General features: G+C 38.8%; 1 protein-coding gene across 2 annotated transcripts in view; it reads left to right on the top strand.

The window, feature by feature from the left end:
• Nucleotides 1–25,954, top strand: part of faxcb (failed axon connections homolog, metaxin like GST domain containing b) — a 34,173-nt gene continuing 8,219 nt past the window's right edge. The window contains exons 1-6 of one of the 2 annotated variants that reach the window (XM_041792849.1): nt 1–135; nt 2,606–2,727; nt 7,467–7,602; nt 10,298–10,494; nt 19,832–20,049; nt 25,748–25,864. In XM_041792849.1, the coding sequence (XP_041648783.1) occupies nt 100–135; nt 2,606–2,727; nt 7,467–7,602; nt 10,298–10,494; nt 19,832–20,049; nt 25,748–25,864 (826 nt within the window). In that variant the 5' untranslated portion in view covers nt 1–99. Of the gene's footprint in view, nt 136–2,290; nt 2,728–7,466; nt 7,603–10,297; nt 10,495–19,831; nt 20,050–25,747; nt 25,865–25,954 lie in introns of those variants that run through there. The other variant, XM_041792848.1, reaches the window with a different exon arrangement.

Raw genomic sequence — 25,954 nt, 5'->3', positions numbered from 1 at the left:
GCTTTACGAAACCTGCATTTCTCGAAGTTGTCCTGCGTCCTATTCTCGGCATGCTCGGCAAACTGGATCAGAAAACAGCCGCTGGATTAAGCCATCAAGATGAACGTCTTCCTACACTTCCGAAGTTGTTCCAGAGTGAGTATGAATACCTCTGTTTATGTGCATCCTTGCATCAACTACTAATTCATTCATTCTGTATTCAGTCTAGACCTACAACAGGTTATCTGTTATTGTCTGCTGTGAACCATCAGGTTTTTCTTCCTCGTTAGTTTTCATTAGTCCAAGACAGTGCATTACAATTTGTCCCCTTAAAAAATGTCAGACCACTTGTGTTTTAACCTCATGTCTGCCAGAGAAAACAAAAGCCATGAACTTCACTTGGTATCCAGTGGAGATGCCTTTTGTAACTGAGGGTAGTGCAGAGTGAGCTGTCTGATCCACACCAACATCTTAAAAGAAAATAACACGAGCATGTCGTCATTAGTTCCTGCTGGCCAATGGTCAGTGCATGCATCACAGAGAGCCTCTGGTTTCACTGGGATGCAGGGGCTCGTCAGGGCGGGGTGTCTCTTCCACTGGAGCAGACAATGGGCCTGCTTCGTCAAGTTGCTGTAGTTTACCACGTTACCACCGGATGTTGTTGCATCGCGCTTTAAAAAATAAAAGTGCCAGGTTCTTGATATTTTTGCCAGCACATTTGCTTTAAACAGTCTAAGAGAAAGATATCAAATAGAAGACTATTTATAGATATTCATGGCTTAAGGTCAACCACTTTACCTGCCTTTACAGAAATGATCAGATCTTCACTTCCCACTATTGTATTTCTGATGCTTTATGGCCTATTTGAGCTCAAATATTCAAATACAACAGTTGTTGTGAACTGAAAACAAGTAACAAGGCTGCATCAAAGACCAGCAGAAGAAGTGAAACACTGAAAGAAGTTATAGGGTGTAAGCAGAAGACCAAAATCATGAAGGATATTTTTTAAAAGAAAAAATATGTCCTGGGTTTAAGTCTGACCTGTGGCTACTTTCATGAATGTCAGTGATTTTTCTTTTATATGAAGTGCAAAAAAATATGAAATACCAGCAAGGTAGTATTAATTGCAAGCATGCCTTTAAAATAAAATGCAATATACTGTGTTAGTTTTGGCAGCTATTTCAGATTTAGTCTCAGTATTTAGACTAAAAGGGATTTTAATTTTAGTCACATTTGAGTCATTTTTAACCATGATAGTTTGGGTCTATTCATTGTTGAAGGAATCTCAAAAACATTTTTGTTGACTTAAAGCTTCTTATATTTAGTCTTTACTTTTAGAATGAATTCATTTCTTTGAACTACTTTATTAGTCATATTGTACATTTGATATGAATGAAAACATTAATGTAGTATCAACACTTTAATTACTTTGACACACAATGCAAGAACTGATACCTTGTTTGCACAGTGGAGAGGTATCATGGGTTTTAAATATCCATCAGACCAGTGCTAATTTTAGTCTTGTTTTAGTCTGTGTCAAAAACCAAACTTACCTATCATCACAATTTTGTTTTTATCCACAAAGATGTTTTTAACCAGTCTTTCTCATTGGAAAAAAATAATTTAAAATGAGTTTTACTAGTTAAAAGTTTTATTCGACAAAATTAACAGCAGAAACAGATGCTATAAGGTAGTGAAGTACACTATTAGTCTCTTAGTTTAGAACAGGGATGGGAAACTTTAGTTGCCAAGAGGGCTGGATTAATTCAGTTTGCAATGCCAGAGGGCCACATTGTAAAAAGTTGTTGGATATGCTCAACTTAACTACTTGGATTAGTCATAACTTTCAGGAAATAGAAATTAATTAAATAAGATTAACACAAAATTAAATAAACGGTAAGCTTCTTTATCAATGCAGTAAACATGATAGTTTCTTGTTATTTTGACATAGTTTACTTGCATTTATAAAAAGCTCAGTTTAAATATTACAGATATAAAGTCACAGTTTAGAGTTCATATTCTGCCATTGAAATGTGAGGAAAGCTATATAAAATTAAGCTAACATGAGGCCTGCTCTTTTCAGTTGTTCAGAAATGAGATGCTTAGTGAAAACTGTATTTTTAATTAAGAAAATGGTAGAATTAATCAGTCTAATGTGTGATTATAGCTTTTCTGTTCACGTAACTTCAAAACTGAAAGGTTATGCGCCCGCCAGTTTGATTTTATTTTGAAATCCGTAACCGGAAGTGAAGCTGCTGTTTTGTGGCTAGCTCGGCGTATGTTTAAAAACCTGCAAAGGGAAAGGGAACAGGGTGCCGTGAGCATCATCCCAGAGAGAGGACATCGATATGTTTACTCCTTCTGGGTTTCTGGAGGTAAATCAGCCACACCGCCGCCATGCCGTAGATAACCCGCCGGGCGTGTAGATGAAGCCTAACGGGGAGTACAGCAGGGAGGACGCCGGGTGGTTGTAACCGAGGGAGGGAGGATGTACTGGGCTGCTGGCTTCGCCTCCTCCCGACCGTGTGTGGTTGAGCTCGGGCGGAATCACAGCCTGCCCCTCGGGCTGTGCGGCGCCGAGCAGCAGCAGTCTTTGTATGGCTATATCATCGCCTTTCCTCTGCAGGACTACGGAGGCATCATGTCGGCTCTGGGCTCGGACTCCTGGTGGAAGAAGACCCTGTACATCACTGGGGGGGCTCTGCTGGCTGCTGCAGCTTACCTACTGCATGAACTGCTTGCCATCAGGTAGGAGCACACACTGTGCTTGGTCTGTATCACCACTCATATAGGTTTAAAGCAGAGGATTTAATTTGTAATCGTCCCTGCTGACAGTGACAGGTGGGTGTCATTGGACTGGGCTCTGATAGATCCACGAATGGACATGGGTGAGTCCCTCCATAGGATGTGATTTCTGTGAAGATCTCGCGGTGATTCCTGAGGTTTCAAACGCTGTTTCCTCCTCCAAGGACACGACACTAGATGGGGGGAGAAAAAAAAATGAAATAAATAAAAAGCAGTCACGAGTCAGCTCATGTGCCAGCTCCCGTGCCAGTTCCGTCGGCACCTGAGCGTAAATAAACCGAGCGCTCCTCGGGCGCTGCAGAGTCAGAGCGACCTTTAATGAACTCTACCGTGAGATGCACAGCTGCTGCCCAGAGATGTTCAAAGAAAACACCAACATGTACATCTGTAACTCACTTAGACAGCGGGTGTATGGGGTGTGATGAGTCCCTGAGATGTAAACATAATTATTAGGTCTGTCGTTAGAGCTGGAAGTGCGTGCCTATCAATGGGAGGATTATTTTGGGCCAGGCCAGTACCGGGTAGTAAGTACATCCTGTCACAGTGGCCTGGTAGTTTCTGCTTTCACTCCCCCTCCCCCCTGATAATCTGTGTAACCTTGCATCTCGTGCAGAGACGTTGCTGCCGAATCACGTGCGGGCTACTGAAGCTGGACCCGCAGCCTGCCAGCATCATCTGTTCGTGCCATGTGATGTGGTCGCTGGCACTGGCAGCAGCTCTGCCACTGTAGTCCGCTCCTATTCTCCATATCCTCTCCATATAAAGAGATCTCTGATGTTTGGAGAGCTCACTAAGTGGCTTTCAGGGAGATTTGTGCACCACGTTGAAGCAGACAGGAGCACATAAGAAGGGCAGGATGCAGAGGGCACATCAGGCAGAGTAGTACAGTAAACAGAGATGTTACAGGATACAGACTGCTCAGAGATTTGGAATAAACTCAGCACCATATGACCATGGACAGCGACTCACAAGACTTGGAACTGTTTCAGCACCACAAGAAGCTGGACGGAGTCACAACACATGCAGACTTTACATTTTATTTACACCTGGTTACCTGTTTATTTGGCATACTAACTGAAAATAACGTGATCTAAAAATAGTCCTGGGAAAGATCTGTGCAGGACTAAAGAAGTCAGGATGTTGTACTCAAATGGCTCATACAGGAAAATTTTAGTCTTGGGGGCCTGTTTGGCTTAGTATGTGGAGAAGGTGCCCATATATAGAGACTTGAGTCCTCAGTGCACTGATTGTGAGATTGATTACCCCGTCCTCGGCCCTGTTTGGTGCAGGTCCTATTCAATAAAGGCAAAAAGCCTGGAAAATAAACTTGGAATATATATTATACATTATATATGGATATTCTGCCAACATCTAGCAGCCAATATATTGTCTGTAAATATAAGCAAAAATTTTAATATCTGCTAATATCTGTTAGTGTGTTTTTAAAATGTTGTCAGCTGGTAGTGATTTAATACAGGGCCAATTACTAGCAACACATGAGACTGATAAGCAATATTTGGAGTCGATATGCATTTGTCATGGCAAAAGAATGTGAAACAAGGTTAAACTGTGTGTCAAAAAAAGAAAGCGCAGAGCAACACAGTAGCAGCAGGAAACATGGGATGCCATACAGGCCTTTTGTCAGTGCCACTCAGGCCTCAGAGTTGATTGGCTGGCAGTTTGTGACATCAAGCCAGTCAGACAGTGTTGTGGAGAGGACATCAGGTGTGGCTGTGGAGTGAAAACAAAACCAGAGGGGAAGACAAACCTTGCCTTTGAGTAAAATATCTAGTAATTATTGATTAACAGTAAAATAAAAGGCCGATACGGATAATCGCCTAAATGCCAAATATCGGCATCAATAGACACTCGCGCTGTTCATTTTTCTTTCTTTATTTTAACTTTGTTTAACCAGAAAAACCTCACTGAGATTACGTATCCCATTTACAAGAGTGTCCTAGCCAAGATGTGCAGCATCACAATTAACAACGGCACAGACATAAAGAAAAAAGAGAGAGGTTACAATCACAGAAAAAACAAATCCAGAGCCACAAATTTGGTCTGTCTCTGTTCAGAATAATAGAAACATCTGTATATCAGTATTTTTTAGACATGATTCAGCCCCAGCATTCAATAGATAAGACTTTCCACAAGTGCTAGCTGTCAGACAAACCGCCAGCTACTTTTTTTCTATTATTTGATTATCGATTAGCTGACTGTCATGTTGCAACTTGCTTTTATTGTACATTTTAGATTCATTTCAACTTTCTATCAACTTAACATAAAGTTATTATAAACTAGATAGTTATTTTTGCTACATAAACATAAAACATCTCCTTTTTGTGGTAAAATCACTTATATTTTTTGTGTTCAGCTGGTATATTTGTGACTTAAGGTTTGAACTCTGAAGTCTTCTTTTAATTTAAGTGTTCAAAGCAGTAAATTCTCTCATGAGATTGTGATATTTATGAAATGACTGAAAAATAACATATCAAAGTGAGCTACATGCATGAAGTGGATGAATTTTTCTTAGTAATTTGTTAATAAATCTGTTTTTCATTGTACATAAATTTGATTCCTATTACAAGTTGTTGTTGGGAATTAAGTGTTGGATGCTCAAAATTCCCAAATGCCCTCCTAAGAATACGTACGTCTAAAACAAGCTATTGGATCCCCTGAACTGGCTCTTTTTTCCTATAGACTTCCTACTTCACATGTCTATGGTAAGCCCTGAATAAATCCTCCAAAGTGATTGTGAACTCAACTGATATACCAGTTAGATCTGTCCCAGTAGCCAATAAGCCCAAGAGGTAGTTTTGAAATGACTCAATTTAAATGTCAAGAAATGTTGTAAGCTTAAATAACATAAAGAAACACAGAACCTTTTTGAATAAAATATCTTGTAGTTCTGGAGTTTTAGACTGTTTCTTACTAAGCTATAGCTGTTCATAATAAACTGGCCACTGATTGTATTATTCATTATATAATGTCCGAAAAAAGTGGAGCACAAACTGTCTGTTCACTATAAAGTCATATTAAATAATTCAGACTTAAGGAGGAGACAAACATATCAGACAGGCTAGGTCTGTCTGCAAAATGAAGCAGATGCTAGTTAGGAGCATTTCCTCTGACTACCTCCAATAGATAAAAAATCTACTCTGATTTTGTATTTTACCCATTTTTTTGTATCTGCTATCTTATGCATCATTTGAGGTCACCTCTAACAAACAAATAAATCTGCAGTTAAAATCAAAACTAAGTTTAGATCAGTGTAGTTTCAGCCTAATCCCATTAAAATAGTGTGATGTCTTTTTCTATTTGTCCATATCTAATGAGACAAAAACTATCATTACTATTTGTAAATTTGAAATCATGAGAATGTACCTTGTGATATTGCCTGAATTGTTTTCATCCTATAAATGATCTTTTGGTGCAATAAAAAAATGATAAAAGTGCCACACTGCCGCAGCAGTCCAGAGAAAACAGAGCAATAACACCAGTAGAGTGTTTCATCATATTATGTGATGAGACTGCAGGGATACAGTAAAACTGACTGTAACTGTGGGATGTGAACTCGCCACCAGTGTGTTTGTTTAAAACTAGGGCAGTGTGCTGACTCATTTAGTCAATAATTTCAGTTCCAACAGACGCTTTAAATACCACACAGCTCAATGGTGATAGTGATACTGAAGGTCAATATCAGCTGTTATTTCCACAGAAGAATAAACAAAGCAGCTTAATTTTTTTTCAGAGAATCGCCATCCTAAGACTGATAAAACCCAGGATATCCCTAGAATGTGATTTCTGGGATTTTTGTGTCAGCACAAGTTGACTAAAAAAGTAAAACAAGTAAAATAGATAATAAGAGATTAAGTTACAAATAGACTGACTTCATATTAAAACTCAGATTTGTTAACATTGCAGATTACTAGAGGAGATTGTCTTTCCTCACGAGGCTCAACTCTGCACAGAGCTATTTTTTTAGAGTTGATCAAGAAAAGCCTCCGCAGTCTCTGAAAATAAAAGTGAGCATGTTAGTGGGTGGCTGAGCTCAGGGACACAGGGATTTACTGCTGTGTCACTACACTATAATAAACTGCAGGTGTGACCTTTATCATCCTGAGAGGCTTGGAGGGTCTGAAACTGAACAGCAAATCCGGCTTTCTATTTGGATGCTGAATTCTGTGGGGTATTAATCTCACAGATGGACTGACCTAGAAATCAGGAAGTCGGACCAAATGCTTTCCGGCAGAATAGTGACAAATGAACATTTTATTCAAACAATAAAAATTGTTGTCTTTGGAGTAGCATCGAAGTTGTCTTTAAAGTTTATGTGGTGGAAGTGTTATCAAAGATTCTTGTCTTAAAAAAGAATCAACAGCTTATCTCTGTTTATTTTTATAACCATTTACAGAGTGGGGAAATCCACAATGTTTTGAAGGCTTTTGCTTTTTGCATATGGTTAGCCAAGGTGTCTGTAAACTAAATAGTGTTATCATATTTGTGTCTTAATGTTTAAGGTGCTTATGTTAGTTTAGTTAGCCATATGTGATCATTTACTGATCAGTTTCTATTGAATTATGCCACACACGAAGCAAACTAATCAGGCTCCTCAAGCATTACCAGACTATTCATATCAAGAGTTGATTAACTTTTTCTCTTCATCTGTGTTTTTTGAGTAGGAAGGAGCAGGAGCTGGACTCTAAAGACGCCATCATCCTTCATCAGTTCTCCAGGCCAAAGAACGGCGTGCCCAGCCTCTCACCCTTCTGCCTCAAAATAGAGACATACCTGCGCATGGTGGACCTTCCCTACCAGGTGATACTCAGCAGGCTGAGTAGCAGAGTTTATTGATCGAACAGCATTGTGTTTTTCTGCACCACATTTCCCAGAGATTATCAGCAGCTCTCGTGGTTTTTTATAGCAATGATGTTTCTACAGCCATAGCCACTCATGCCAACCAGTGAAAAATTACTGTGTTCATTCATATATCATGCTCTGAGGATAATCTGCTTTAATGTAGTTTATGTCTGTTTGTAATCTCTGCTGTATTTCTCTAAAGACATTTCCTTTTTCCCTTCCTTTTAATGGACATGTACTAAAACAATGGATCATTCTTTAGTACTTGAAAAGTAGTTTGTTAGTAAAGGCTAAATAATAGAAACAAACTTGAAACAGCGCAGATGACTAGATAGTGTTATCTTGCTTTCCTATCATGTTTTTGGAAATTTCAATGACTTTCAAGAGATTATTGATAAAAATGATGGTTAAAATCTTGGAGAAGCAGAGCCCACACTGTAAGACCAAACATTAGTAGTAACAAATCTAAAATAGCTATTTCAGCTCGTTTTTATGAGCTGACTGAACATTTTTTTAGTTTTAAGTATACAGTACTCAATCTTTTCAAGTATTTTTTTTTGTCACTGTACTTAAATTATTTGAAAACCAACCCCTCAATCTGCATTATTTTCCTAGAATGTCTTTGGGCATTAGACACTTCTGCACCATGATTGAAGTTATCCACTCAGTCAGAGTCCAACATGAGGGGGAGCAACCACAATATTGTGTGGAAAGCATACTGAACATGATGGAAGAAGGGTCCCTGGTTCAGTGAGCACCTTTCAGTTATTGTCACTTGTAGTCACTTAAGTTTGCCCACCATTAGTGGCATAAATGTTCAAGATTAAAGTGTGATAGAAATAATAATAACAATAATAATAACTTGTATAGAACTTTTAAAAACAAGAATTTACAAAGTGCTTTGACATGTGTAGCAGCAAGAACAAAGCAATTAATCCCAAGCAAAAGACAGAAACAACAGAACAGTGACACCCAGAAACATCAACAGAACCCAAACAAAACCTGAACAAAAGAACATGGTCAGAATAATAAACTAACAGCATTACACACCAGAACCTAAATGTCACAGATACTATGCAAACCATGACATCATAGACATCAGTAAAGCACAGACATCATAAGACACCATGCAAACTCAGACGTCAAAAACATCAGTAAAGCACAGACATCAAAGGTACCATAAAACACTAAAAACAGTAGGAACACAGGCAACACAGAAACCCAGCTACACAGGTTGAGACTAAGAGGACCAACAGAACAAGAGTCAGTAAAAACAGTAAAATAGCAATGAAGGGGGAAACATATGTAAGGTCAAGCCTATAAATATAAGGTGTTACAACTGATAAATTTAACAGCAAAAGTAAAAAGAAAGAAACCAATAAAAGAGACAGACACATTAAAGGGATGAGGTTAAAAAATTGAAATAAGAATAAAAATGGAAATAAATCTGTTAAAAGATTAGAACCAAATTAAAACATTAAACTAATTAAGAAGATGACATCACATAAAAGCAAGTCTGAAAAAATGAGTTTTAAGAAGTGATTTAAAAGAAGTGACTGATTCTACAAGCCTCATCTCCTAAGGTAGGTCGTTCCAAAGTCGAGGAGCCCTGATGAAAAATGCTCAATCACCTTTGGTTTTAAGTCTCGACTTTGGAACGACCAAAGGTTCCCACCTGAGGATCTAAGACTGCGGGCTGGCACATACGGGGTTAAAAGTTCTATTATATAGTTTGGAGCCAGACCCTTTAGTGCTGTAAAAGTAATGAGTAAAATCTTAAAATCAGTAAATTATGATGAAAGATAAAGAATATATAGTTTTATGAAAAATACATTAACATGTTTTTTTAGTTGGATTTAAACAGAATTTTTAAGTGGAGGTAGGTTTCCAACCTGCAGTTAAACTTAAAAAAGTTAAACAGCATAAATGTATGAGTAAAACTAAGCCGATATAACAAAAATTGGCTGAGTACCTGCTACTAAACACATACTGTTTATATGTAATCAATTATCTCTAATGTTTTAGTTGTATAAACTCATTGGGAATTTGATTGTAAATTGAACTCCTTAAGTAGGGTCTACTCAAAAATTAATTCCCACTACTTAAAAACTTTGACATAACCAGTTTCAACAAATATTTTCAGTATGTTTAACTTGTTTGGTTTTAAAGTGCAGGTAGTCTTACTTTAAGTCTCTGGTAATGAGTAGCTATATTAGTTTCAGAATCCCATTTGCATTTATGCAGCATTTTTCAGACCTGCCCGCCTGCTTATAACAAGATATTTCAAACTTAACTGAAGGCTCCCTGTCATAAATAAACAGTCTGTTTTAAAACCTCATTGGTTCTTTCCTTTTTGTAAACCTTTTAATTCCTCTGAAGAGCCACAAAAGGTAATAAACGACAGAAGTAGCATGATCAATAGTAACCCCAATGACATGCAAGCCAAATCCATGATTAAAATGTGTGGGATGACCTTGGAGGTTTCCAAACCCACTGACTGAAAGCCTCATCAATAAACCACACAGTTTTCAACAACAAGAAAATGAATTAGCAAATAAATACAAGCAATATGAGCAATATGATTTCAGTGTTTTTGACCTTAAAGTGTACATAAATTGTCTATGTTTTAACATGAAGCTGTTTCTGTCTGCAGAACTACTTTGATGGGAAGCTGTCCCCTCAGGGTAAAATGCCCTGGTTAGAGTACAACCACCAACAGGCATCAGGGTCAGAGTTCATCGTAGACTTCCTGGAGGAGAAGCTGGGTGTGAACCTCAACCGAAACCTCACCCCCCAGGAGAAAGCTGTGTCCCGGGCTGTTACCAAGATGGTGGAGGAACACCTCTACTGGTAGGGGTCTCATATACCCATTTTCCATCATGCTGGTTCGAGGGCTGGTTTGAGCTAGTGCTTAGCCAAGCACCAGTTCTTTGATTTTCCATGGCCAAAGAACTGGCTCTGGGCCACAAAAACTGGTTCCATCATGAAACCAACTCTTAGCTGGACCAGGGGAAAGAATCAGTTTACTTTGGGGCCTGGGTGCTTATGTTGGGGTCACAAAAACTGGTTTTTGGCAAATTCAGCTAGATTAAAAGGAAGTACAGTGCCATGAAAAAGTATTTGCCCCCTTTCTGATTCCTGATTTTTTTTTTGCATATTTATCACACTTAAATGTTTCAGACCATCAAACCAATTTTAATATCTCATAAAGACAACTCGAGTGAATACAAAATGCAGTTTCTAAATGATGATTTTATTAATTAAGGGAGAAAAAATCCAAACCTATCTGGCCCTATGTGAAAAAGTAATTGCCCCCTGAACCTAATAACTGGTTGTGCCACTCTTGGCGGCAATAACTGAAATCAAGCATTTGCAATAACTGGTGATGAGTCTTTTGTATCGCTGTGGAGGAATTTTGGCCCACTCTTCTTCACAGAATTGTTTTAACTCAGCCATATTGGTGGGTTTTTGAGCATGAACTGGGCGTTTAAGGTCACACCACAGCGTCTCAATTGGATTTAAATCCACACTTTGACTTGGCCACTCCAAAACCTTAATTTTGTTTTTAACCATTCAGAGTTGGGCTTGCTGGTATGTTTTATGTCATCCTGCTGCATAACCCAAGAGCGCTTGAGCTTGAGGGCATGAACTGATGGCCGGACGTTGGCGTTCAGGATTTTCTGGTAGACAGCAGAATTCATTGTTCCATCAATCACGGCAAGTGGTCCAGGTCCTGAAGCAGCAAACAGCCCCAGACCATCACACTGCCACCACCATGTTTGACTGTTGGCATGATGTTCTTTTTATCAAATTCTGTGTTATTTTTATGCCAGATGAAACGGGCGGCACACCTTCCAAAAGTTCAACTTTTGTCTCATCAGTCCACAAAATATTTCTCCAAAGGTCTTGGGGATCATCAAGATGTTTCTTGGCAAATGTGAGACAAGCCTTTGTGTTCTTTTTTGTCAGCAGTGGTTTTGGCCTTGGAACTCTCCCATGGATGCCATTTATGGCCAGTGTCTTTCTTATGGTTGAGTAATGAACTCTGACCTTAACTGAGACCAGTGAGTTCTTTGGATGTGGTTCTGGGTTTTTTGTGACCTCCTGGATGAGTCGTCGTTGCACTCTTGGAGTCATTTTGGTTGGCCAACCACTCCTGGGAAGGTTCACCACTGTTCCCAGGTTTCTCCATTTGTGGATAATGGCTCTGAATATGGAAAGCCTTGGAAATGGCTTTGTAACCTTTTTCAGACTGATAGATTACAATCACTTTGTTTCTCATCTGTTCTTAAATTTCTTTGGATCGTGAAATTGAACTCAGCTTTCTGGGAACTGTGGTTAATCACAGTAAACTCATGATTTAACAAGAGGGTGGAAATTACTTTTTCACAAATGGTCAGATAGGGTTGGATTTTTTTCTCCCCCTTTAATAATTAAATAATCATTCAAACACTGCATTTTGTATTTACTTGGGTTGTCTTTGTGAAATATAAAAATTGGTTTGAATATCCAAAACACTGAAGTTTGATATATATGCAAAAAAATCAGGAATCAGAAAGGGGGCAAATACTTTCTCATGGCACTGTATATACATTCATATATTCATTTTTGAATGCATTTTTGATCGTATAAGCTGTATCAGGAACCACCTACACACACCTCATAGATAAAAACACAGTCATGTTGGATTTTACAGTTAAAAAGACTTTACTTTAGATTTTTTTTTCTTAATTTAAGCCTTTTAATGTAGTCCTCCAGCCTTGGCTGACTCTATCTTCACCATCAGTACAGCGTTATCAGGCAGCCCTCGCTGTGGTGAGTCACTCAAGTACCTCTGGGTGAGAAACACACTGCTGCTAGGAAATCGTTTACCACTCGTCCCACGCCCAGAGATGCTCAGAGTGTTTTCCATTACCTAAAAGCTCCATCAATCTTACTCTCTCCACCTCTCCACGAAAAACACAGTATGATGCGGCCTGTTTTCCTTGGTTTAATAATGTAGAGAGTTCTGAGCTAAACTTGTGTGTCTTAGTCATCACATTTAGCATATCTCAGGCTTTTTTTTTTTACTTTTGAAGGTTATAAGTGGTTAAGTAAAGGTGTGAGGTTCTGTAATAATCCTTCAAAGCTTTAGAGGTCATTGATGTAATCCACATCCTCCCTCCCTCCCTCTCTCCTTGTGTCTCTTCCTTGTTCTCTTTCCTCTGCTCCTCATCCACCCTGTGCCATCTCCAGACCCACATATAGACCTATTGATTGAATTATTTATGTCAGGGAAGGGCAGTGTGGCGGCGTGTTGCTCTTGGGGCTACAGAGGTACAACAGGAGAACTGACTGTGAGGTCGTTTCCTTTCTGCTCCTCTGATTGATGCCTCTATAAAAATAAGAAAGCAGAACCATAGACAAGAAACTGGGCTTTCTTATTGATCCATACTTGTTTGAAAAATTATTTTACTCTGCAAAAGCTTTTATTAACAGTGTAGATCACTCTTTCTATATTTGTGTAGCACCATTTCATATTAATTCTTAACTCAGACACTTCACAAAAAGAGCAGGACTTTGGCATGGAAAAATACCTTTGAACAGGAAGAGACCACAAGCAGAGCCAGACTCACATTGAACAGCATTTTACTGCTTAGTGGTTGGTGTTGTGAGGGAATAGAGAGATGCAGACAGAGACCGATAGAGCCAAACAAACAGTGCAACAGTAACATCAAAATCAATAAGATAGACTGATCCTGCCAGTAATAATGGTAAAAGAATGATGTTTCAGACTAAAAGACATCACTTGTCTTGTACCAGACGGCAGATAGACAACTAAAAGCATCCAGCAGGTAAACACACTGAAGCTTCTGGCAGCTTAAAGATCAAATAAAATGTAAAAGGAGAGTAAACAAAGGGTTTCCGATCACCAGGTGGACCCAAACCCAGCTCAAGTAAATGCTAATATTGTTCTGTTTATGACCCTGTGATGTGGAAACAGGCTATACTGGCTGAATCTCGGTCAAACTTTTAGAACTACCAGAATGACTTCATAAATATTCAGACTGTTTGAAGAAAAGTATTAATGAATTCCATTTAAAATCTGAAACATCCTACTCTTATTATATAACATATTTGTTATTTGCTCAAAACACTGGATTGTATAAGAAGTTAGTCTTAATAGTCTTTAATGACCAAAAAGAGCTGAACTGCTGTCCTATAAAATTGTAATTTTATTCCTTGTTGCTGTTAGAACAGCAGGTTAATCCTTTAAGATTCGAATTGAAAGAGGGGTGTTTAAATGCATAAATTCGATAAGTTGCATTGGATCCCTTGAATTTTCTGGTTGCTTCCCAGCTAAACTTGGCATAAAAGAGTAAGGAAATTTGTGTTTGGTAGATTATTTCTTTGTCACAACAATGTTTCCTGGCAATAAATCCTATACTGTTGGAAAGTGTGTTTATTTCCATTTCAAACTGTAAGGGACATGTATTTGTGGGATGAGCAGTAGAGCTGAGTATATGGGTTGGACCCAGGAAAAAATTGCCAAAACTTCTCTGTCAGTGTCAAACAGCTTATTCTGCCAATAACTTCTGTTTGGTATTGTTTGGTGGTGGTGGATTGGATGATTGAAGTCTGAAGAAAAAAGACATACTGACAAATTCCAGCTTACACTTCTGTTGCTATTGACTCTTATTTTGAGCTTCTGGTGCCTCCAGATGCTGACAATCAGGTGCCTGATTGGTACCTGTTATGTTCAGCAATGAGTCCAGATGCTGCCTACTTCAGTTGGATCATAGGGTCAAAGTATGGAAAAGACGCAGACAACGCTTTGCCGATTGCTGCACCTTTACAGTGGAGGCAGTGTGATGGTGTGGGGCTGGAAAAACGAGGCTTGTCATCACTGGAGGCAGTCACAGTGCAGAGAGATATCGAGGTGAGATTCTGCAACCAGTTGCCATCCAATATCTCCACAGTCTAGGATTGAACTCTATCCTCCAAGATGACAACACTCACCCCCACAGAGTGGGATTTATCAGAGACTACCTCCAGAATTTGGGAGTGGAGAGGATGGAATGGTCTACCAGCAGTCCTGACCTCAACCCTATTGAACACTTGTGGGATCAGCTTGGGTGTGCTGTTCGTGCCAGTGTGACCAACACAACCACGTTGGCTGGCCTGTGACAAATGCTGGTTGAAGAATGGGATGCCATCCCACAGCAGTGTGTGACCAGGTTGGTGACCAGCATGAGGAGGAGGTGCCAGGTTCTTCTACATGCTCTTACACTGAGACTCCTGGTTGTTGGAATGAATGAATTGTTAAATTGGCAATATGTCTTATTTCTTCAGACTTCATTCATCCAATCCACCAAACAACACCAAACAAGAGTCACTGGAAGAATAACCTGTTTGGCAAATTTTCATCAGTCCAACCCACATGCTCAGCTCTGCTACTCATCCCACAAAAGCATGATCTTTACTAATGTGGCACCATTTAAATGGGAAATAAACAGGCTTTCCAACGGTACAAAAGATTTATTGCCAAGAATCATTGTTAAAACAAAGAAATAATGTACCAAACACAAATTTCCTTACTTTTTGTGCTAGGTTTAGATGTAGATTGTAGAGTCCATGAAATATGATGTTTTTCATAATGGAGATCTTCAAATATTTGCTTAAAAACTGAAGTCTTATAACCGCTGCATTATCCACTATAGTTGCATCTTGATCCCATACATGAGCATTTCTTTTAACAATGCTGTGTCCAGATCTTTGAAGATAAAGGGCCATTATTTCTAACTGGCTCTGCCTTCAGGCTCATAAGCCATGGCAACAAGGAAAAAGACCTTCTGATTGCATTTGAAAGATTTGGGGAAGACACAAGTCTTTAAACAGAGGACAGTAAATCATCTTGACTCATCAGATAATGCAATAAGAAGAAGTATGGGGTCACTGGATAGCCACCACTCCCACATGTAAAGCAGAGCAGATTCTTTAATTCAGTTTCTATTGAGCCCCTAGTCATATAGAGAGTTTTAGAAGACTGGTGCCACTGTCACAGTCACGTCACAGCTCAGAGGTTAGTCACTTTACCTGCAGAAACCTGACATGAGGCTCTAAGGCTTCCAGACAAGCTGAGGTAGAAGCTCAGTCTGTATTTTTAACAAGGTGGAGTGAGAAAGTGTAAGAATATAGCAGCTTAATCTCATTAGTGTCTGCACGCACAAACGACTTGGCTGGGAGAAACATTGTACACATGTACCAAAAAGTGCACACAGTTACTCTCTTTTAATGTGTACTTTAATGGGATAAAGGTAAAACAATTGTCTCTTATTGGTTTCCCTGACTAAATCTCCAGTGGTCACAGAGGATTAGGTGCAGATAAAGAGGAGAAGAATTAGAGAGGGATTGTGAGCTTTCGTGTTTGGCTTATTTGCACAAAGACAATCAGGATCTGTCTGTCGGCTGCCGTGACACTGATTTCTTGCATGAATGGCTTGTTTAGCTGCCCAGATTTCTTCTTTTATTTCAATTCAAGCAAGATTAAACCTAAACAACTTTACAAAGACACTTCAGTAAAACTTGGTGTTACAGTTTCAAATCCAAATCTTGTTATTTCTGTAAAGTATGCGTCCTCTCTACTAGAAGCTCTTCACTTCATGAGATTTTCAACAATTCCTCTACGTGAGAACAGCTTGACAGACTGAAAATCTGGTATAGTGTCTGAGCAGCCGGTTGAGAGCTGAGCAGCTGATAAATGGGGCAGTGGAGCGTATGTGGTGGTGCCCTTTCATTGATCAGGATGAGGTTAATTACCCTACAAATAATGGGCTAATGGTAACAGGACACTGAGGCTGATGCTCTGGTTGGACTATCTATGTGCTGATATTTTGCAGCATTTGTGTTTTATTTCTACAGGAAAGGCTAATAAGGAAGTACTAGTGTTGTCTGTAGAGCATAGGTTCTCTTCTCATGATGCTTATTGATTCTTTTCATAAAATTTTATTAAGAGGCTACAGTATGAGCTATTTCTGAGGACATTTAAAAATTCAGATACCATTAAATTATTGTGGAAATTTCGGACACGCTGATGCTTCTGATGTGGGAGTATAGTCCCTCTGGGGTATTTGATTTGCGGAAAGGTAAAACCATACTGGATCACTTTTAATGTGGTTATATGATGGCTTGAGTTGCTCATCCTGTTGGGTTTGCTCTTTGGTAATCTGAATCTCCTGCTGGAGGTTAAGAGCTTAAATTCAGTGTAAAGAGGATGTCCAGGACACTTTGATATCTTGAGCTTTAGATGTTACTTAAAGGTTTAAGACAAATACGGTAACTTAATGCGAAGGATTTTACTGACAACCTACACAATGTATTCTATCCTTTTTCATCTCCTAAAGAAAGGGTGGATAATGCTATGGAAATGCAATAGTCATTGACTTTTACTTTATGTCTTGTTGCCAGTGAAAATACTGAGGTTCATATTCGTAACACTTTGAACTTGCTTAGCTTTAGCTGCAATCAAAAAAGGTGGACATGACATTTTTTATACACATAACCTTGGTTTTGGTAAAGTTCAGTTTTTAAAAATGAGTTATCTCACCCCTTGAATAATTTGTGTTACAGGAGGATGTAGAATCTCTTCTCAATGGCTGTGATTTTAACTGTGTTTATTATTCTGGTTTCCATTTTTAGTACATTTAACCAATGTCACACTTTAGCACTATTTGCACAGGACTAGTATTTCCTGTGCACCTGTGCAATGTCATGCACATCCTCTTCTGCAGGTGATGTTACCTGCATGTCTGCAGGTCTGTGGCAAAATGACCATGACCAATAAACTAGTGAAATATTTCTAACTCTCCCATTAGGCCTAGAGGTTGCATAAGTCACTTGTGCATATCTGCAGCTGATCTGACAGAGAAAGAGAAAGTCAAGCATCCTTCCTCTTAATGTGTGAGAAAGGCAAACATCCGACGCACCCATTACTTTTAACAGTTTTTGTGAAGATAATGCTGTTGATGTTATTTTGCGCTCCATAAATTTCGGATCATTACACATCCACAACAACTCTCCTCATGCAGATCAGCTGTTTAAGCCTAACCAGTGAATCTTGAATGACACATTTCAAATAGTAAATTGTGTTGTGCATTAAAGTTAAGTTAGATGATACTGAAACATGATCAGGCACTTCCAGAGAGAAACTGTAGAGCAGAAGTGCTGCACGCATAATGAGAGAAGTACATAAAGGGAGTTCATATTAAAGAGTAAAATAAAGCCCTTTTTAGACATAAGAGGAAATTACTGAAAGAGAGGCACTATTTATAACCTATATGTGTCAAATCTTTCTTAACAATCTTCTACGAACTGTACAAACACACCACCCTTAATTACAGCAATGCCAATTTGCACAGGATTAGGATTACCCGTGGACCTCTGTGTGTACTGAAATATGGTCCATAATTTGCCTTGGAATTTTTCATGAGCAAATTACGAATGGGATTAGACAGATGTCTGGCACAATTATAACAAATTACCAGAGGTCCCTAGATACTAATCCCATGCGAATAGGTCATTTGATGCATAAAAGCAAAGCATTATGTCCTGACAGCAACAAACTGAGCTTTGTCTGACTAATTAGCTCCCACTGATGGTATTTTAATGATTGATGTGCCTCTGTAAACAAATATCTGCATCAAAGTAGAGCTAATGGTCCATTATAGACAGTGGTTTAGTGCAAGGTATACACAGTAATACAGAGTACTCTCTTCTTTTTCAGTCTCTACAGATTCATTTCTAAATCCCCTCCCCTAGAATGGCTAAGGCAACAAAAAGTTCTGAATACACTTTATATTGCTTTGTAATGCTTTCCTGGTAGCATTGTAGATGAATATGAAATAGTTAATTTAAAATGATGAATCATGTAGTTGTTTATAGTTGGGCACATCGGGGCAATGCTGATGGTGAAATCTGTTCTTCTTTGGTTGTTTGTTTCAAAACGACACTTTCTCCACAAACCAGCAGCAGTGATTTGGAACTGTGCAAAAATACTAAGCAATTTTTTAATAAATGTACACACTTTTTATGTTTATGACACAGGACAGTTATTTCTTGTTGGACGGACCAGTTAAAAGATAGATTTCTTCTGCAGGCACCACTATACCACTGATTATAGATCCAATAACGATATTGGAATCTCACAAATTTCTGGTATGTGGAAATTTACAAAATAAATTAAATACCGCTATCATTATTGATATTTAAATATCGATATTTGGTTCAGTCCTAAAACTTCAGTCCCTAAAACACACGTTTTAAAGTTGCAGGATTAACATATTAACAAATTACAGATTCGTTACAGAGTCCTCTAATGAAAGCAGGATTCATGTTTTGTAACGTAGCTACAATAAGGCCCGGTGTGAAGTACTCTGGAATTGAGGTCCTGAGCACTGCCAGGGCAAAGAAAGGCAAGCAATGGACATGCAGACTAAGCTGCATCTAACATTCAGATTCTAGATTGAGATGCTCACTTCTCCGGTGGTTACTATGGTTCAGTCAGGAAGACTTTCATCATACATTTAACCATTTTATTGCAAAATGGTTATCTAGTTTGACTTGGTGTTGGAGGTTCTGTTCAAAAGATGCTGCCTGGGTTAGTCAAGCAGCATGCTTTGACTTACCAGCGAACACATAAAACCCCCATACAGACATTTTTGACAGTATGTATTGAATACAATAAAATTAATTCAAAAGAAATTGATTCATAGTAGCATGAATGCAACAAGCTTTGTGCTATAAACGAGGAGGCTGGGGTGGAGGAGGTTAAGCTTTGCCAGCAGCATAATATGAACGCAAGCAGGAATTAGTGCGAAAGACATCATATCACATCATAGTTGTGCTACTGTAAATCCTCCAAAGCTGATATAGGCCGATACAACCAAAATATTGGTTGTAAATATCCCTATACCTATTTACTTTTTAAGCAAATATCTGCCAATAGTAATATCATACCGATTTTTTTTTTAGATTACACATGGGAATTCTCTATTTTTAATCCTTTAAAAGAGAAAGATGTAGATACAGAACCTCTTACTTATCAAACATCCACTCCTGATAAACTTAAAGAGTTGAAAAACCTGTGATATAAGTGGTTTTCTGCCTGACCTACTCCTACTCTGACCCAAAGAGGTGTTGTGTTTTTCAGGACGATAGCTTACTGTCAGTGGGTGGACAACCTGGAGGAAACTCAGAAGCTTCTAGCGATGAGCGGCCCACTGAGCGACACCCTGAAGTGGCTGCTGAGTCACCTGAACGGCAGCATGGTGCGCAGGGAGATGTACGGCCACGGCATCGGACGGTTCTCTAAAGAGGAGGTGTACACACTGATGGAGAAAGACATGAGGACGCTGGCCACACTGCTGGGTAAACAACACAGTGTTTGCATGTTTGAGTATGTATAAGCATTTTTAATGCCTCCTCTAAAAACCACAGCCAATGAAACATGTCCCATTAGGACAACCACTTATCTCATCACGTTCATGAGTAGAAATCTACGAGTTTAAGAGATTATCATAACTCTGTTACATAACATGATAATATAGTGAGTAGAGTTATTATTTAGACAGATAATAGCATGTATTTCTTAAAATGAATCCCTCTGCATTAGTGGAGAGGTCTGCTCTTTTATTTTTAAAAGCTGTGGATGGTCATTTGTTTATCCTGAAACTCAGTTTGGTGCAAAAAGGAGGATAAAGGAGATATTAAGCAAGGTTTCTTTTTCCAGGATATCAAAAGTTAATACCAGGAGAAGCGAAGTGCCACTTCATCCACATGTTTATTTTAGATTTACAACAATTTAGAGGGAGGGAAAAAAGCAGATTGAAATATTTGAGCTGATATACTATATTTATCTACAATGAATATAGGTGTTTTTTTATGAAGACTGTATATCTGGTATGAACTGTATCTGGCTATGGTACAAAGATAAACAGAAAGCTGCTCCCCTCTAAGAATAACCTCATTAAAGATTATGTAACATAACTTTTCATTGTCAGCCAGTTCCCTGAGGACCAACATCTGCTCAGCTGTAATGATTTGCATCATGTGAGGCTGACTGTTGAAAGTAATGTAAACATTTGGGTTGCATATTGAAGATCACCAGAAAACTCACTTATTGTAATATATGCATATATTTTATGTGCACATTGCAGTCTGATTAAATAGTGTGACAGATAACTGTCATGTTCTAGACAGCCTAAAGAAAGTCAGTTTGTCATGTCAGGTGCAGGAAGTATCCATATATTCAGTGAATAATGTTGAAATTATGTCTTTATTAAGGGAATTTGTCACAGCATCACCAGGTTATAACAACCCATGTGTTCAATGGCATTAAACCTTCATATAATCCAATAAGATGAAATGTAACTTAAGAATGTGCACATATTCAAAGTGAATCTGGACACTCCTAGATCAAAGACTTAAATAATATATGATGCATATACACAGCTTTCCACAGACGTATGGACTAGTCAGCCTGAGGGGAAATGTAGCAAGCTATGGGAGTTACTAAAGTCCATAAGTTATAACAGGGCTTCTAGGGCAGTGGCTCCCAACCTTTTTTCCGTAACCCTTAAAGTTATTAGGCTTGGTGTCTACTGTCTTATTAAATCAAAATTATGATTTAATTATTTATTAATTAAATGTCTTAAATTTCCTTACAGAAAACACCACTATGATAATACAAAAAATGCATAAAATCTATTATTCTGCTGCATTTGTACGTAGAGGTGAGTTTAAGAGATGACTGAAACAGCAAAGTTGTGAGGTCTGCCACACAGATACAGTATCAGGAACACTGATATTGTACAGATGCTGGACAGAAAAGTGGTTTTCATCGATCTGTTTGTGATCTTTTAATGGGGATCAGTTGTTGTTAAACGGAAAGTTCTGCAGAGTGAAAGCATCATTACACCGAACAAGCATACAGCCTCTCTTTGAATGTACGGCTCTTCTAGACTAAAGATGTGTGAACAAAAAATAGTCAGAAATGCAGATGTTCTGGTTTTAGGTTAACATGAGTTTGCTTACAGTGTCCTCTCTGAAGAGACAAATCACTGACTCAAGGTAATTCACGTCTAAATAATTAAATATTAACTTATTTCTAGTTTTCTTTTGAAGAACTAAAGATACAGTAGGCATTACATCATACTAGCTGAGGACGGAGTAGACTATGGAGGATATGAATCCTTTCTCCTGGCCTGCATCGCTGCAGACACGGATTTTAAACTTGATGCTAATGCTAACAAACATAATTTCCTACAAAGACATTATTATAATTGACAAGGACAGATGCATTGATTAACTTGTCAGAATACAGTTGGATTGTTGCCAGTATGTCTTAAAGACTTCACAAAAGATCCAATCAATGGCCCAATGTGTCATTCCCAGTTACCCAGTTAGAGAAAAAAAATCACATTCTCTGTAGGTATGCTGAACTAAACTAAACATAATATCAATAACTCCTACATTAATGACATCTTTGACTCAATCTAACACTAACTGATTATGGTGAACTTACATTGAAGCTACATATGATGAAGAGCTGACTATAAACATGCATACGTTTGGATTGTGGACCCCAGGGTCTGACAGAGCTCCTCCTTCTGTCACATGACCTGCATTCAGTGTTCTCAGCTCTGTGCTTCAGCTGGGAAAATATAAAACTAAAGTCTAAAGGATTAAGACTTCAAAGTTTATTTATAGTGCAGAGAGATAAACAGCAGCTCTTCAGCAGTGAAGTGAACGGACTGCTTTCGTTCTCAGCGTAAAGCAGATGTGACGTTTTGTGGGCGTTCCCCTTGTTGCCAACTGTATTTTTTAATAGATTTTGGTAAATGAATTAGCACAGAAAGGTGATTCCCAAACATGTGTCTCTGAGGCAGTATTTCAGCTACCCAGGGTTGACAAAGTGTACCATATCCTCATGGACAGAGAGAGGAAATATGATTTAATTTAAAGAAACACAGTACCTTATAGTAAAACAGCTTTTAGTGGTGAAAACTGAACTGGTGTGAAAGTGACATGTTACCAAACTTAAAAATGCAGACTCTACAGCAACATTTTATACTCATATGTGAATGCCACCAACTAAAATATTCATGCCAAGACTGAGTTTACGAAAACAGACTAGTAACCATCAGAATTATTATGGATAAAGACATTTCTATGAAAATCGATGGAGTTTGGTCATTTGCAGCTCAAAGTGTGTCCCACATACACTATAATAATATGAATGGCTTAGAGACGAAAGACTATTGGAGTTAGAATGAATAGAAAAGGAATTAAACAAGATGATTGAAAATATGGTAAACAAGACTAGGTATATGGCTGAAATATGGCATCTGGGATGCCTGTTGAAATGCCTGGCTGAATTGTGTGTTCTGGCAGATTGATTTGTTTTTTGGGGTGTGTTATATTTGTGTCTCTCATGCCAGTAGGTTGAGAATTGAAAGACTCTTAAAGTTTAAAAAAATAAAGCCCTGGTGGCAGGAAACAGCTAACCCGCCATGCCAGACTGACTGAGTATTTTTCACAATCATCTGGGATTGCTCCCATAGAAAGTGTCTGGTAAGGGCAGGATGTTTCAGAAAATCTTCAGAAGGCGATTGGAGGAATGTTCTGTCTGTCACATTCATGGGCAATCAGATCGACAAATGACGTAGATTGGGAATGGCAGAGCTTCATATAAAATTGATGCCAAGGCTACTCGAGTGACATGCAGAAACAACTTCAGTGCCACGACAAGTCTTTGGTGTTACTCTTTGCGCTTGTTTTAAAAAGAAATGTAGTGCATTTCTGATTAAACTGTCGCTTTCTGACAGCTACATTTGAGCGAATGTCTACCGTGGCAGCAGGCTCTGGACATCGGAAAATTATAACCATAACAATAGCATACCCATGCCGAAAAAGAGCGGGAGAAGAGTGAAAACATCTTTTCTGTCACGGAAAGCTTTCAGTGTTGCTCTCTGCCCTTGTTTTAATGAAGACACCTTGTTCAGTTCTGACAAACTGCCGCTGTGGCTAATTCTGAGCTAATCACTGCATAGCAGCCATTGGATACAACACTCACACAACAACTAACCCTTTCTCCCTGTAACTCTCAAACACTCATGCTGAAGCAGGTTGGAAAAGAGCAAAAACATTTTTCACAAAATGAAAAGCTTTTAGGGTTTTTATTCTTTATTGCATACAGAAACATGGTCCAGTTCTAGTAAACAGATGCAATGCTATTGATCTGATGTAATCCCACAGTGGAGGCAGCCATTACTGATGGCTTTCTGTACAATAAAATCCAGCCCACAGCGTATATCTGTATGGTATGGCTCTGAAAGAAGCGTCACTCAGTCAGTCAGTCCAACTCATACAGAGCCTTGTGTAGGGCTGACCTCAGCTGTTAGCCAAAAAGTGAGTTAAAATCAGTCCTGACATCAAACTTAACATCAAATAAGTTCTAATGAATCAACAGGTCTTTGAAATCTTCCAGCTGCTGTCAGATCTTCAGAACGTCAGAGGTTCCTCCAGATGGATCAGTCTGGTTCATAACATCTGTTTTTTGTTTTTCATTTGCTACCTCAAACAACAGAGCGCACCCCTGACTGATGCGCTCTCTGTAGTCCATCCTGAGTAGACTGTAGTCTTTAACACTGTAGACACGTGACATCTGACTATAAGTGCAGTTGGAGTCCCTTATCATTGCTGATGCCTGCTCCTGTGCTCATATTCACATCTCTCCTTGACCCTGTGAGCATTTTTCAGTGAGGACAAAGAAAAAGACTCAGGGAGTATAATTTTGTGACTTTTCAAATAGACCCTAAGCCCTCCTCATCACTGCGGTCTCTTCCTTTTCTTTCTCAAACATCTTCCTGTCATCAGGTGTAGTCTCTTTTCAGCACCAAAGGCTTCCTTTGTTCTCTGAGTTCTTTAAAGGAGTCTTTTCTATCTTTTTCATGTCGTCTGTCTCCAGCTGGAAAGCCTTCGTCATCCTCTGCATCTCTGAATCTTCCTGTTTGAAGGCCTCTCTGGTTTCAGCTCTCTCTTTTTTTTCAATCCCAAAGGCCTTCCTTCCTCCACACGTGGCCTTTTCTCATGCCTAGAAGGCATTGCTCTTCCTTTGTTTTGCCCTAAGTTCTTTCTTGAAGTTTCTTCTTTAAGTTTGTATGTTCGTCTTTCCCAACTGGAAGGTTTTCCTCCTCTCACTCATCTCAGCTCACTCCCTTTGAAAGGCGTCTCTCTCCGGTCATCTATTGCCTTTTCCATCTCCAGCTCCTCTTTCATCTTGTTTCTGCTTGTTCGTTCGCAAAAAAGTTTCTCACATCTTTCGTCTAAAGAATTTATTTTTTTGGCTTCTGCCTCCATTTGCCCTTCCAGCCTTTATTTTCTCATCCTGCTGTTTAATGCAACAGAATCATCTCATCTCTGCAGCTCTGGATGGGAATGAATGAAGGGATTATTTCTGGCACCACACAGGACACGTGAACTGGACTGGACTCTGACCAAAAATGCAACAGCTGATTTTCTATAAGGCTTCCTGACCAACTAAGCCAATCTCCAAAACTGAAAGCTTGGGGTGTAAGAAACTTAACAAACTTATCTGTACAGTAAAGTATTTAATACTTTTCATCAGTGAGGATCAGAATCTATTACAGAATTGAAAAAGTTTCTTAGTATTTAACTTTATTTAATCTGTTTTATTTGAACATTATGTCATTGGTTATAATTTGACAGCTCTTAACGTCACCACTGGCTGTGGATCAGTGTTAGGGTCAGACAATCAGACTTTGGGCTTTACTTTGAAGGGCATGCAAAAAAACTGCAACACACCAACAAACTGGTGGATTAAAATGAAGACTGAAGAGCAGACACATTTAGAAACTGCTGTCTGGCTGTCAGCTTTACACACTTCCCTCAACTGCTTGTTTGTGTTTGTTTAACATCACATTTTTTCATGTTTTACACCTAACATAAAGTCATAGAAAAATGTCTGAAAGATTCCACTTTCAGCAAAAAAGACTTTTTCCTGCATCACAACTTTAAATATCTGTTTTTTCTCTCTGTCCCTCAGGAGATAAAAAGTACTTTATGGGCTCCAAGATGTCAACATTAGACGCCACAGTGTTTGGACATCTGGCCCAGGCTATGTGGACTCTACCTGGGACAAGACCAGAACAACTCATTAAAGGTCAGTGGATGTGTGATCTTCTTTGTTGCATTTAAGTGTAAAATACACTCTTCATACCCACTCAGCTTCTTATCAATGCAAATATCTAAT

Source organism: Cheilinus undulatus, linkage group 8 (assembly GCF_018320785.1).
Source record: "Cheilinus undulatus linkage group 8, ASM1832078v1, whole genome shotgun sequence".
Taxonomy (NCBI): Eukaryota; Metazoa; Chordata; class Actinopteri; order Labriformes; family Labridae; genus Cheilinus; species Cheilinus undulatus.
The sequence above is the reverse complement of the archived record's forward strand: the minus strand, read 5'-3'. Positions and strand labels throughout refer to the sequence as shown.